The sequence below is a fragment of the Solanum stenotomum genome, chromosome 6, assembly GCF_019186545.1.
Source record: "Solanum stenotomum isolate F172 chromosome 6, ASM1918654v1, whole genome shotgun sequence".
In the NCBI taxonomy this organism is placed as follows: domain Eukaryota; kingdom Viridiplantae; phylum Streptophyta; class Magnoliopsida; order Solanales; family Solanaceae; genus Solanum; species Solanum stenotomum.
The window spans coordinates 59,901,878-59,914,662 of NC_064287.1; the positions used below are offsets into that span (position 1 = coordinate 59,901,878).

At 35.2% G+C, this 12,785-nt stretch overlaps 2 protein-coding genes across 3 annotated transcripts in view; one reads left to right on the forward strand and one right to left on the reverse strand.

Moving 5' to 3' along the window:
* The window catches only part of LOC125867265 (scarecrow-like protein 13), a 9,593-nt gene extending 6,574 nt beyond the window's left edge, over positions 1-3,019 (forward strand). The window contains exon 2 of the mRNA XM_049547700.1: positions 994-3,019. Coding sequence (XP_049403657.1) covers positions 1,133-2,812 — 1,680 coding nt within the window. The 5' untranslated portion in view covers positions 994-1,132 and the 3' untranslated portion in view covers positions 2,813-3,019. The remainder of the gene's footprint in view (positions 1-993) is intronic.
* Positions 3,020-5,848: 2,829 nt separating this feature from the next.
* Positions 5,849-11,895, reverse strand: LOC125868003 (ras-related protein RABA5a-like). Of its 2 annotated transcripts, XM_049548597.1 has the most exons (4): positions 11,649-11,895; positions 8,126-8,180; positions 7,409-8,038; positions 5,849-6,473 (listed from the first exon to the last, which is right to left on the reverse strand). In XM_049548597.1, exons 3-4 carry the CDS (start codon positions 7,746-7,748, stop codon positions 6,133-6,135), a joined length of 681 nt encoding a protein of 226 aa, XP_049404554.1. In that variant the 5' UTR covers positions 7,749-8,038; positions 8,126-8,180; positions 11,649-11,895; the 3' UTR covers positions 5,849-6,132. The 2 variants fall into 2 exon arrangements, with proteins under 2 accessions (XP_049404554.1, XP_049404553.1); XM_049548596.1 differs by having other exon boundaries at positions 7,409-8,180.
* Between the last annotated feature and the right edge of the window lie 890 nt (positions 11,896-12,785).

Genomic DNA, 12,785 nt, shown 5'->3' on the forward strand with positions numbered 1-12,785 from the left:
GGGTGGGGTTGTGAATTTGAAGATCTTTTTTTTTGTCTGTATATTAATGGAAATTTGATGTTGGGCATAGCAATTATTCAGATATCTGAAAATTGGCTCTTTCTAGTACACTTTTCTATTTCTAAGAATGAATTTGATTTTAATTTTTAATACTTTTGTTGATAAGCTTGTGAATCTTTGGTAATTTTGTCACTTCATTTAATACTCTTTTTAATTACTTTATTTAGTAGTTACAGATAATGATAATGAATTAATCTTCATTAGCTGTCTTTCTTTCTTTTTCTTTTTTGGATGTGAGTTTGTTCCGTTTTATCTTTTCCAATTCTGTTTCCCTCAATTTGGCATCTAAAACCAACTTCATTAATTATCGCCTTTTGTTTTATCCTTTGTTCTTTCCTTGATCTGTCTGACTAATTACACATTCTGGTTTAGAGGTAAAGATTGTCTTTCCCCCACTGTGTCCGTGTGTGGGGTTTTATCCTTTTCACTTCTGTTCATATCGCCATAGGTGTATTATATTTGGTGAAGGGCCGTAGAATGTGAAATATAAATATCTGTGGAGTTTGTGATGTTTTGATTTGATGAACTGTCCATTGTCTTCGTGCAGTTTGTTGTACCTGTTTATTGGATTTAACACAATACTGACTTTACTGTAGCCGTGTATTTTAAGATGTTGTAGCAGGTTACCTGCTTTTCTCGAGGTTACAAATCTCACTATTTGTTGTAGCGTAAATTCTTTTTTACACTGTCAGTCTATAGAAATTTGTTATTTTGCTGACACTTCTGATTCATACACTGTGATAAGAAGATGTGGATGCCTTCTTACTTGTGTTGGTGTGTCTTTTTCCGTCTGGTATACGTTGAGATTTTACATTTTTTGTTCTTTGAAAAGCTTCTTGGTTCTTTTATGAGAAATCTCCTGTTAGCTTTACTGCATTTTACCAAATTCTAGTTTCATCAAGTATACTGATACATGATTTTTTTTATTGGCAGATTTTGTTGGTTATGACATTCGACGTATCTGTTGAAAGCTTCTGAGACTGTCACTACTTTTAACGAAGAGACATCGATAGCTTGGAGCAGTTGTTCAGCATCTTAGCCAATTTGAAGAGAGCGCGTGACTGATCCCAAGATGCACGCATCCCAGATACCTCAATCATCAGGCGGAGTTCACAAGTTGTGCCATCAGCCAACGGCGAACTTTGAGCAATATTATAGCCCTTACCATGTAGTTAACAACAATTCCAGCGATACTAGCAGCTCGGGGACACAGCTCTCTTATCAGACACAGAATGAAAAGTTTTTCACTCTGGACTCACTGCCTGATGCTGGTTATGTCAGCTATGATTCGCCTCCTGCTGTTAGCGTCTCGTCCAACTGGAGTCCGTTCTCTCCTCAGTGTTCTCAGTCGTACATCTCGGATCAGCACCATTCCTCAGACAACACTTATGGTTCACCCTTGAGCGGGTGTTCAGTAATGAATGATGGCAATGAACTGAAGCATGTGCTAAGGGAGATGGCGAATAATTTGCTAGGGCCTGGTTCTGATATTGATGAAGACAGCAGTTGCTCTTTCAATGGTGAGGTCTCAAAACCTTCAAAGTGGAATCGAGTATTGGAAATTGCACCGAGCTTGGACATGAAAGAGCTGCTTCTTGCCTGTGCTGAAGCAATATCCGATGTCGAAGTCACAGCTAGAGATGCTCAGATGAATGTCTTAGGGCAAAAGGTATCGGATGCCGATGTCACAGCTAGAGATGCTCTGATAAATGTCTTAGAGCAAAAGGTATCGGTTTCCGGGGAACCTATGCAACGATTAAGCGCATACATGTTGGAAGGACTCAAAGCAAGAATATATTCTTCGGGAAGTAACATATACAAAATGCTCAAGTGCAAGGAACCAACTGGTTCAGAATTGATCTCTTACATGCAAGTCCTCTATCACATCTGCCCCTACTACAGATTCGCTTACACATCCGCCAACGTTGTGATTGAAGAAGCCATGAGGAATGAGAGCAGAATCCATATAATAGATTTTCAAATTGCACAAGGAAGTCAATGGGTGTTCCTTATGCAAAATCTTGCTCATTGGCCTGGTGGACCCCCATCTGTCCACATCACAGGTGTTGATGATTCCCAATCAGCTCATGCACGCGGTGGTGGACTTCACCTAGTAGGTGAAAGGCTAGCAAAAGCTGCTGAATCATGTGGAGTGCCTTTTGAATTCCATGCTGCTGCTATATCGGGCTGTGAGGTTCAGCTAGAAAACCTTCAAATTAGACATGGAGAAGCCTTGGCAGTTAACTTCCCGTACGTGCTGCACCACATGCCAGACGAGAGTGTAACCACTGTAAACCATCGAGACCGTCTACTCAGACTGGTTAAGAGCTTGTCCCCGAAAATAGTCACCCTTGTCGAACAAGAATCTAACACCAACACTTCTGCTTTCCTTCCAAGATTCCGTGAAACTCTGGATTACTACACCGCAATGTTCGAGTCAATTGATGCAGGTCGCCCGGGGGATGACAAGCAAAGGATCAATGCAGAGGCGCATTGTGTGGCACGAGACATTGTCAACATAATAGCTTGTGAGGGGGCTGACAGAGTGGAAAGACACGAAGTTTTTGGAAAGTGGAGTATGAGACTTACAATGGCCGGATTTACTCCATGCCCCTTGAGTCCATCAGTTGGTGAAGCCATCAATGGTGTGTTGAAAGAGTTTAGCCCAAATTATCGATTTGCAGAGAACAAAGGCGCGCTTTATCTTGGATGGAAGAACAGAGCTTTAGCGACTTCTTCAGCTTGGAGATGACTGTCGTCTAAGATGTAAATCTCTCCCTACATGATCTTGATATGTTTACCTTTTTGATTTTACGAGATGTAGGACAAACGAAAATCTTAGGCGTGTACATGTCAACATTGGAAATAAAATAGTGAACTTTGAAATAGAATTGTGCATCTTCACATTTGTGGACATGAATTTAGCAGAAAACATCTAAACAAAGTTAGACATTGGAAATGTTCTTGTCTCTTTTGCTTTCTATGTTTTATCTCTTTTTTGATTTATGAGTTGTATCAATCATTGCATCAAGGCTTACTAGTTGTGTCAAACAGTTACAAAGTAGTAGTGATATCATATCAAATTTGATTCTTTGGTTGTCCTGTAGATCCTATATCTATCTATATGAAGATGAAATCATGTAACGAAGGGGATTCTTGTCTGTACAAATGGTATTTCGTGCTTGGAATGAGCATGAAGTAATGATAGTGTTTTGCTAGATCGGTTGAGAATGATTCTAATCTAGTCTCTATCATAATAGAAGGAACTCCGGTGGGATCTTCATAGATAAAAATAGATTGTGTTATAATCATGTGTTCCCACATCGGATGAATGGGGAGCTGTCGTGGGACTTTTAAATTACTTGGGCTCTCCCACCTCAATAGTTAACTTTCGGGTGTGAGTTGGGCCCAAGGTTGTTGGTATCAGAGCCAATGTTCAACTCATTGGGCCAAGGCCCGGAGCAGTGGCCTGGACTTGAAAGCCAACCGTGACCAACGAGGTCATTGGCTCTCCATTCAGCCTATGTGTGACATTGCTTCTTTGGCCTAAACCGAGGTGATGATTGTAGCAAACAACATTACTGTTATTAACTAATATACACTGACAATGTAAAGACGTCATACACAGATTTAGTCACATAACTGTGTGAAGTTATGTTTTGTTTTCTGCTATTTAATAGCTTAAACTAATGATTTTAGTACCAAATGATTGTAATAGTCCATCTGTAGCAATAAAATGCTTAGATCATTTCACCAGTTTTAAAAGTTATGATGTTCGGGCTCTTCAAAAATATTGTTGCATGTGTGTCCAAATCTAACAAAAAGTGAAGCATTTTTGGAGGTTCCGATATCAGTGCTTCAACATTAAGGAGAAAGGGAGAAGTAATTTGTGATCTTTGTGATATATTGTTTTCGTTGAGTACTCTTTTTGTTAATCGTTAAAAAACCTTTATATAGCTAGTAGGGGATCAAGGTATACAACGAGCAGAAGTCATGACCTGATAGTTCAAGGTCGATATATTGATAGTCAACGATTAATTTAACCATTATTTTTCTTGAATTTCAGAAAGTGAATCCTTCTTTTAATTTTGGATCATGGGCTTAACCAAGGCAACATTTATGAAAACAAAAACATCTTTAATTTAATTTAAACAAAATAATTATGAATGCAAAATGTACATAAAATACACAATTTACAAGGATACACATACAAAAAAAACACCTAAAAAAGAAAAAAAACAACAACATTAAGAAAAGAAATTATTTATATATTGGAAAAAAAATTCTACCTTTCACAAAAATGATACATCAAAAATATATTCAAGAATCTTTGATTATCTCCCCCTTGTATGTCTTCAATCGCGATTCAATTCCCTTGTTGTACGTTTTACATTAAAAAAAAATGTTCCAAAAATATTTGATTATTTCCTCTCTCATATATTTTCACGATCACGATTTGACGCCCTTATACAAGGTTGTTGTTGTGCTTTTTACAAGCTTTTCTGCATTCTTTTTGGCAATCAGTCAATGTGAAAACTCTAATTTGCAAGCATTCATAATAACATTGTGTTAGAGAATAATTCATATTATTGCTCTTTTCAAGTGCTACATTTGTAATTTTTGTTGTTGCATTTGTAGCCACAAACAGGCAAAAGATCAATATCAAAGTAATCATTTTACTGCTGGCCATATTTGTAATAAACAACAAATTAGAGAAAATAATATTTTTTTTTGTGTGAATGATTTATAAAAATATATATATGTTTTGTATTTTGATTGAAAAGAGAAGAAGGAAAAAGAAAGATTTTTGTTTCTTCTTTCTTTTCCCTTCTTTCTCTTTGAAAGATTCTTGCTTGTGTTTTTTATATTAAAAAAAGAAAATGAAGGGATTTGTTTATATAGATTTTTTTTTAAAATAAAAAGAATGTGTAAATTAGAAGGCCAAAGAAATGAATGGTATATTTGCTACAAATTTCTATGGTTTAAAAAGAATGTGATGGAGAAAATACATTATTTGGCTAACATGAAATTTTGGAATGCCAATAATAAATAGTGTATTATATATAACTAATTTCTTGAATTTTGGGTTGAAGTTGTTGGGGAGTTGTAACCTACTACAAACAAGGGTCATAAATTTTTCATCTAAATACATTAGAAAATAATATCTCCAGCATATTTTTCGATAACAGTGATGTTCGAACCACTTATGTGTATATAAGTGTATTTTGATTAAGTAAGAGGGGATGTCGAAGATAGGTTAGTAACTAGGTAGTTATACCGGAAGGTGCGGCCTAACGGCCAACTAAACTGCGAAAGGCCCAAAGTTAGTCCCAAAGAGAAAATAATGAAGTTTCATAAGGTCTTTTTGTCTAGATGCAAGTAGTCCGCATCTTTGCAGATATGTCTCTTTCATCGAGTCTCTCTTCAAGACCGTAGATTACGGTTTTTGTGCGGGTAAGAACTTACCAGATAATAAATTTTGCTATATTAGGACAGTTATAGTTACGACACTGGTCCATGCATGACGATATAAATAAAATAAAAAATAGGACTTGGTAATTGAAATACAAGTTTCTAAAGTTTTTTTTAAGTTTTCACTCACAAAACTTCAACTTTATTTTTATGTCCAAATAAAACTTAAACTTCTAAATATCCTTTTTCATCAACAAATAATACTTCTTTTTATTCAAATTTCAATCAAATAATATCGAAACGACTAATAAGACAAATCAAAGAAAGAAACAAAGGGCAGATTGAAGCACAGACAACAAATTGAATTATACAAAACTAGAAACTCCAAAAACAGTAAAAAAAAATGTTCTTCTCCCCTTGAGATCATTTACATTTTCTAAAGAAAAAGTTTGTCCTGTAAACTTCTTCTTCAACCAACAGAAACTGAATTACATCATGGGAGAAGTGATATTGACATGTCTTAGGACTAAAAATAGGAATTGTTTACTTTCTTTTTTTTACCTCTCACTCGGTGTCCAGTACCTGTATTGAGGCCAGAGTAAATCTGAATTCACGCCAAGAAGTCCCACATTGAAGACGACTCCATATAGATTATTTTACTTACGATGAACAACATCCACCTTTCTTTGTTTCTGCAACTGTTTCTTGATTTCCATCATCAGCCTGCAAAACCACAGACTTACCATTTGCTAGTCGGCCCGAGTCCTTTTTCTGGAGCTCTTGAGATTGAATAACTTTCCTGCTCAGAATATTATAGATCTCCCTAACAACTGTCTGGAAAGCAGAAGTTACATTCGATGAATCCAAAGCTGAAGTTTCGATGAAAAATAGACCTTTCGCCTCTGCCAATGCTTTGCCTTCAGCTGTTGTAACTTCCCTGGCGTCTTTGAGATCAGACTTGTTGCCAACGAGTATTATAACCACATTCATGTCCGAATGAGCTGTTAACAGAGTAAAGATACAAGTCAAAAATGATGCTATCAGTTACGTAAAGATCCTGAAAATTGAAGCTGTCATGTATGTTGCTTTATTTTATGAGCAATTTTAGGGACAAGTACATCAAGGATACATGCTATGTTGCTCGAATTCTTTAAAATGTCGATGTGTGCATGTCAAATCCTCAAAATCCATGCGGGTGCAACAACAATTTCATAGAGTCCGAGCAGCATAAGACAACGGTGCCTTCCAAACAATCTAACCAACCCAGAGAATCATATGGGAGCACAATGCATAATCCAACAGATGAACTTAATGTACCGTTGACAAAAAAGATTATGCGTTAATGACATGGAATGATCTCTGCCGATACAAAATTCTCAACTACAGCAACAATAACATACCCGGTGTAATCCCACAAGTGGCGTGTGGGGTGAATAGAGTGTACGCAGACCTTACCACTACCTTGGGAGGTAGAGAGGTTGTTTCCGCTAGACCCTTGGCTCAATGAAAAGCATATCAAAGCAGATCGAAAAAGAAATAACTGAAGTGAAGGGATCATGGCAAAATACTATAGAAAGCATGATAAAAGATTTTGAAAAAAGGAATAGCAAGTACACCAAAAGTGCGATAATAGAAGTACAAGAGACAATAGATTAGTGACAAAAATCGACGGACAAGAAGTTACATGAGAAATAGTATGACTACTAGTAGGGGTGGGTAAGCGAGAAAATGCTCTACTGTAACCTACTAACCTTCTACCCTAATTCTCAACTATTGAGCTATATTGAAACAAAATCCAGTGCAGACCTTCCTCAAGTACCTTAAACGTGGAGCATGAAATTTAGGCAATTTCAAACTAAAATGATAAAACAAACAAGTATCTAGTAAAACAAATATAAACTAAAACAACAAAACAAATCAATAGCATGCTGCTTACTCTGAAGCTCGTTAAGCCATCGACCAATGTTTTCGAAAGTCAGGCGCCTACTAATATCATAAACCAGAAGAGCTCCAACTGCACCTCTGTAATATGCAGAAGTAACTGCTCTAAATCGTTCTTGACCAGCCGTATCCCATATCTGCGCTTTGACCTCCTTTCCATTTATGTTTATCTTTTGAGTCTGAAATTCTACTCCAATTGTCGATTTTGAGTTTGGATAGAATTCATCTCTAGCGAATCTAGCAAGCAAATTCGATTTACCAACTGCAGAATCACCAATCAATACAATTTTGAAAAGGTAGTCCTCTTTTTTTTCTTCCTCGGAATTGTGTGCCATCTTCTTCACCACATAAAATGGGAAGCTAGAACATCGTAACTACTTATTTATGCCGCGAAATAAAGAAAAGTAAAGAATGAGCAGGTATAGGCCCTCGGAAAAAAACTTCAAAGGCAGGGGTCGACTACAGAAGGAAATAGCTAAAGTAAAGAAGAAAGAAGTCTCAGCGGTAAAAGTTCTATCAGGAGATGAGGAGTCGCGGAAAAATATTCAAAGTGGACTTGCAAAGCACCATGAACTACAACTTCCCTCCAGTCACTGAAGTTACTTCTTCGAGTTCAAATTCAGTCCTAAAAGGAAAGTGATCACTTTTAAATATCTGCACAAAAGCAAAGCATCAGAAACTTAAAATTTCAGTAAAGAATAAAGTGTCCCACCCCGTGCTAAGCTCCCACTCCCTTGCTTCTTGCCGCCAAGTATTAAGCTCAAAACCTGAAATTAATATGATGGAAATCAAGCACTCTGAAATTTCGTGGAAAATTAAGTTTTAGATTCTAAAATGACATCATCAACTAGCATGGGATTGAGGTGTAGTAGTAGTAGTTGCTGTTGTAGTATTCTAAGATTACATATGGGTTGATTTCTTAGATGATCACTCAACTAATGGTCATTATCTGAGAAAGTCACCTTTCTTATTGATTCCAATTTTCTTCAACAAACAAAGTGACTTTCTGAGATAACAACTATTAGTTGAGTGACCATTTGAAAAATCAACTTGATGACATACTTAAGAACAATCTTTTGGACCTAAAGAAGTTTCCAAAACTCACCTAATTCGCTATAGGTTTTACCTGATTATACCATGTTACGTTACAAACTATTGCTCAATAAAGTCAGTGAAAAGACAAACAATCACCAACACACTTTGCATGTGCTTTTTTGGTGAGTAGGGAGAGATTGGTCACCTTCTCTGAAAATAAGTAAAAAATCTCAGTAGTTGGGAAGGATGCTACGACCATAGAACTGTTGGTGCTGTAAAATTTCAATAACTATCCGAAGACTATTAAATTTCATACATTAATGACTAGAAGTTTATACATGAGCTGTAATTGATTGAAGAATCTTGAAGTTCAGCATTGTACAGTTTACTACATTTCGTCCTCTTTCCCCTATAACTGAAAGTATTAGAGATTTAAATTGCAGTATTGTAAGGTTTCTGTCAAAATAAAAGACTGCTCGTGTTTTTTTAATCATGTGCAAATCAGCCATAGCTGACGACTGACACAAAATTGGCACTTGTACTTCTGGAAACATACAACAACAACAACATACCCAAAGTAGTCCCACAAGTGAAGTCTAGGGAGGGTAGTGTGTACTATATACGCAGCCCTACCTTGTGAAGGTAGAGAGGCAGTTCCTGATGGACCCTCTACCTGAGTAGCGGATATATAAAAACCAATATGAAAAGGAGTCCACACTTCTAAAAAAGATCTATATGAAAATTAGAATTCCCACCACTTCTAGTTCCTCTTGAACACTCCATTTTAAGCTAAAGCCACCTCGACCAACAGAAGTTCTATCTCCTACAAACTGCATTATTTGAGATCGATGGTGTCTGGTCAACATACGTACACCTTGACTATGATTTAATAATTTACAAAGTTCCTGCTACCTTCCACCAACACATGTAACGAGTAACTCAGTCGACTTAGTCATAGGCAGATAAGAAAATTCACCTAGTTAGCATTGAAGCCTTATTTCCTAATGTCGCCACTCCAACATCTTCAACTGCCGGGGCAATCCCTTTGGGGGTACTACTTCAGTATGAATGTTTCATAAGGGCAAACGGAGCATAATCTCTATATCACAGTTGCCCTAGATTACAAGTACATGCATCTTTCTATGAAACTTAATCAAATCAATTGACTACACCTCAATCCCCAAACACTGGAATGCTATATAGATCTTTCTCTTTTGATCAGTCATCAAAGATTTCGTAAATGCTTGCTCTAAGCCAGTGTGATAACACATAATTATAGATTGTTGAGATCTCACATTGTATCCAAAATTGCATCAACACCGGGTACAATAATCAGATTGGCCATATAAATCTTGTATACCATTCGTTCTGTTTAGGTCTATTTCATTCATATCCTTTATGGAATATCAAGCGTTCTATAAATCTCTACTTACCTGTAGAAGGGATATTTTAATCCCAATTATTTTGTGTCGTTTATATAAATCATTTGTTACATGACTCTCTGTAACTAGCTAACTTCGTTCTTCCTATAACAAAGACTTAATATCATACCAATAAACAGAAAGTGCAACCTTCTGCAAGTAGTAGTAGTACTCCCTAAAAATGGCTAACAACAACAACATACTAGTGTAATCCCACAAGTGAGGTTTGGGGAGGTTAGGATGTACGCACAACTTACCCCTACCTTTATGTGGTAGAGAGGTTGTTTCCATAGACCCTCGACTCAAAATAAAAGTAATCAAAACATGATAGAAATAAAAAAAAAGACAATATAATGGCAAGATAAATGGAACAAATGAAATAACAGACAATAGTGAAAATTAGTAGAATAAGATACTACACATATACTAACTAATACTTCAAGGCAAACTGGCTAACAAATAGTTTAATTTTTTTTAACCTTCATTATGTAGTAGATTCCTTACCAGGAATTGGAAAAAAAAACATGTCTAACTGATCTCTCCAAATTTATTCGAATATTGCTGCTCGGACTCTTGAAAAAACTGATAAGTGTGTGCCACATCTTCCAAAAGTTGTGCACTTTGGAGGATCCGATACGGGTACGATAATATTTTTGAAGAGTCAAAGCAACATATTCCTTATCAAAAAAAAAGGAAAAAAAAAAACACCCTCACTCAGTCTGTTCAACCATGAACAGGAAAAGAGGCCCCATCCACATGTAAATGACTTTACCAATTAAAAGGAAATTGACCTTTAAGATAGAAGAACAGTATCCTACATGTTTTCCTATATGGGACCCTTGTAGTAAATAATTTCAACAATAAGCTACACTGCATAAGTTGTCTCATCATGTCTAATAAAAAGAACTTTCAAAATATTTTGTATGACTCAAACAAGACAGACAATAATTACTAAGTCTGACATAACTACTTCTAGTGCAACATCTTTTACTCCTAGTGCAACATCTTTTACTCCCTCCATTTCAAAGAATTTAAGAAAGCAAAGAAATTTTTGAATCTTGTTACGAGTACCAAAATGTGCTTTAATCTTATGATCTTAAACATATCAGGTGAAAAGTAGGAATTAAGAAGTTGTCAAAAAAGGAAAGAGACATTTTTTTCGGAAAGACTAAGAAGAAAAGTAAGACAAACAAATTAAAACAGAGGGAGTAACAATAACAACAACAACATCATACAGGTGGAGTTTGAGGAGGGTAGAGTATACACAAACCTTACCCTACCTTAGTAGGTAGAGAGGTTGTCTCCGATAGACCCCGAGCTCAAGGACAAGTATATCAAAGCAGTTCGAGAAAAGAAATAACAAAAGTGAAGAAGCCAAGACAAAATAAAGAAAGCATTCTGAAAAAAATAAATAACTAAAAACATAATACTACTATAACCAAAGTACAAAAAACAACATATAGTAACATAAATCGAAACTGAGAGAGTAACACTTAAAAATCATATAATTTTGGCATTTACCAATTCAAGATAAAAATGGACATAATACTAAATACAATTAGCAACCACCACCCTTTTTTTAGGATATTCCTAAATCAACCCATATTTCCATTTCAGGATGAAACAAAGAAAAACTGGTACAAAGCTGGAAAAAAAATTCAATCTTTATCAGTTTCAAGCTCAAAAAAATGCATATTTAACTAAACAATGATAATTAGAAACTAATAAGCAAGAGAATTGGGTAATAAAAGTTCAATCTTTTTGACAAAAGGCACATACCCAATTCTTTATAATGATCAAAATGCTACATTCCTTTATCAATCTATAAAGTGGTGTGATCAAATCAAGAACACCAGATCAATGAATCAAACAGCTCTTAAAAATGGGGTGATTTGAAAATTTTGGTAGAAAAAAATATAGGAATCAAATGATTATGTTTTTGGGTTTTGGAGAGATTAAGGAAAATATCAAGATTCAGGGGAAGATGGGAGAAGGAGAGAGAGACCAGATTTACAACATTTTTTACACTATACAATGATGAACAGATGGCAGCAATAAATGGGCTTTATTCAGCTAATGGATATATATTTGTGGCCCAATCCAATCCAAAATATATTACTCCCTCGATCTTAATTTACGTGACATCGTTTGATGGAATATGAAATTTAAAAAATAAAAAAAAAGACTTTGTTAGGTTTAATTATTTGATCTTATTAAAGTTAGTTGTTTGTTTTTAGTTGATTGTTCTTCACAATGAAGTGTTATTGATAAAATGAAGATGTTGTCATTAAATAGTTGTCAAAATAACGTTATTTTTGGGACGGACTAAAAAAAAAAGGTGTCACATAAGTTGGGATAGAGGGAATAGAAATTTTTAGGTAAATATAGAGCCTTAGTATGTTGTGTCATGTAACAGAATTTCGTAATTAGTGTTATTTTACCTTTAGATTTTTAAAAAAATAGCGAGATTTTGTTTAGTTACGAAATGTTGAAGCATTTTTGGTTTCAAAACATAGCATAATAAATTATATTTGTGTGCATAATATAGTGAAATACATTATAATAAGTATCCTCACGTATATAAATCTCTGTATCGAAATACACTACATTTGCATGCATAACAATAGTAAAATGCATTGTATCATCTTTCTTAATAAGTGTGTGTATATATATATATATATATATATATATATATATATATATAACTTCATTCGTGCGAATAATAAATGTATCAATATATATCTATAATAAAGACAAAAACTAGAGACCATTTATTTGAAGGCAAAATTAAAGACTAACATAGTTTTGACCATTCACATGCCGAAAACCAATTAGCCAATGAACTAGCCAAATTTTTGTTTTATTTCCTTCTTTTTCTATTTAATCGTCTGGTGTTCGAAATTTACTTAATCAGCT

Bases quoted from the DNA above. Each gene is read 5' to 3' on its own strand.
- LOC125868003 (XM_049548597.1), bottom strand. From the start codon at position 7,748: ATGGCACACAATTCCGAGGAAGAAAAAAAAGAGGACTACCTTTTCAAA. The intron at 6,474-7,408 runs GTAAGCAGCATG...CTCTGTTAACAG, and splicing joins ATGGCTTAACGAGCTTCAGA to CTCATTCGGACATGAATGTG.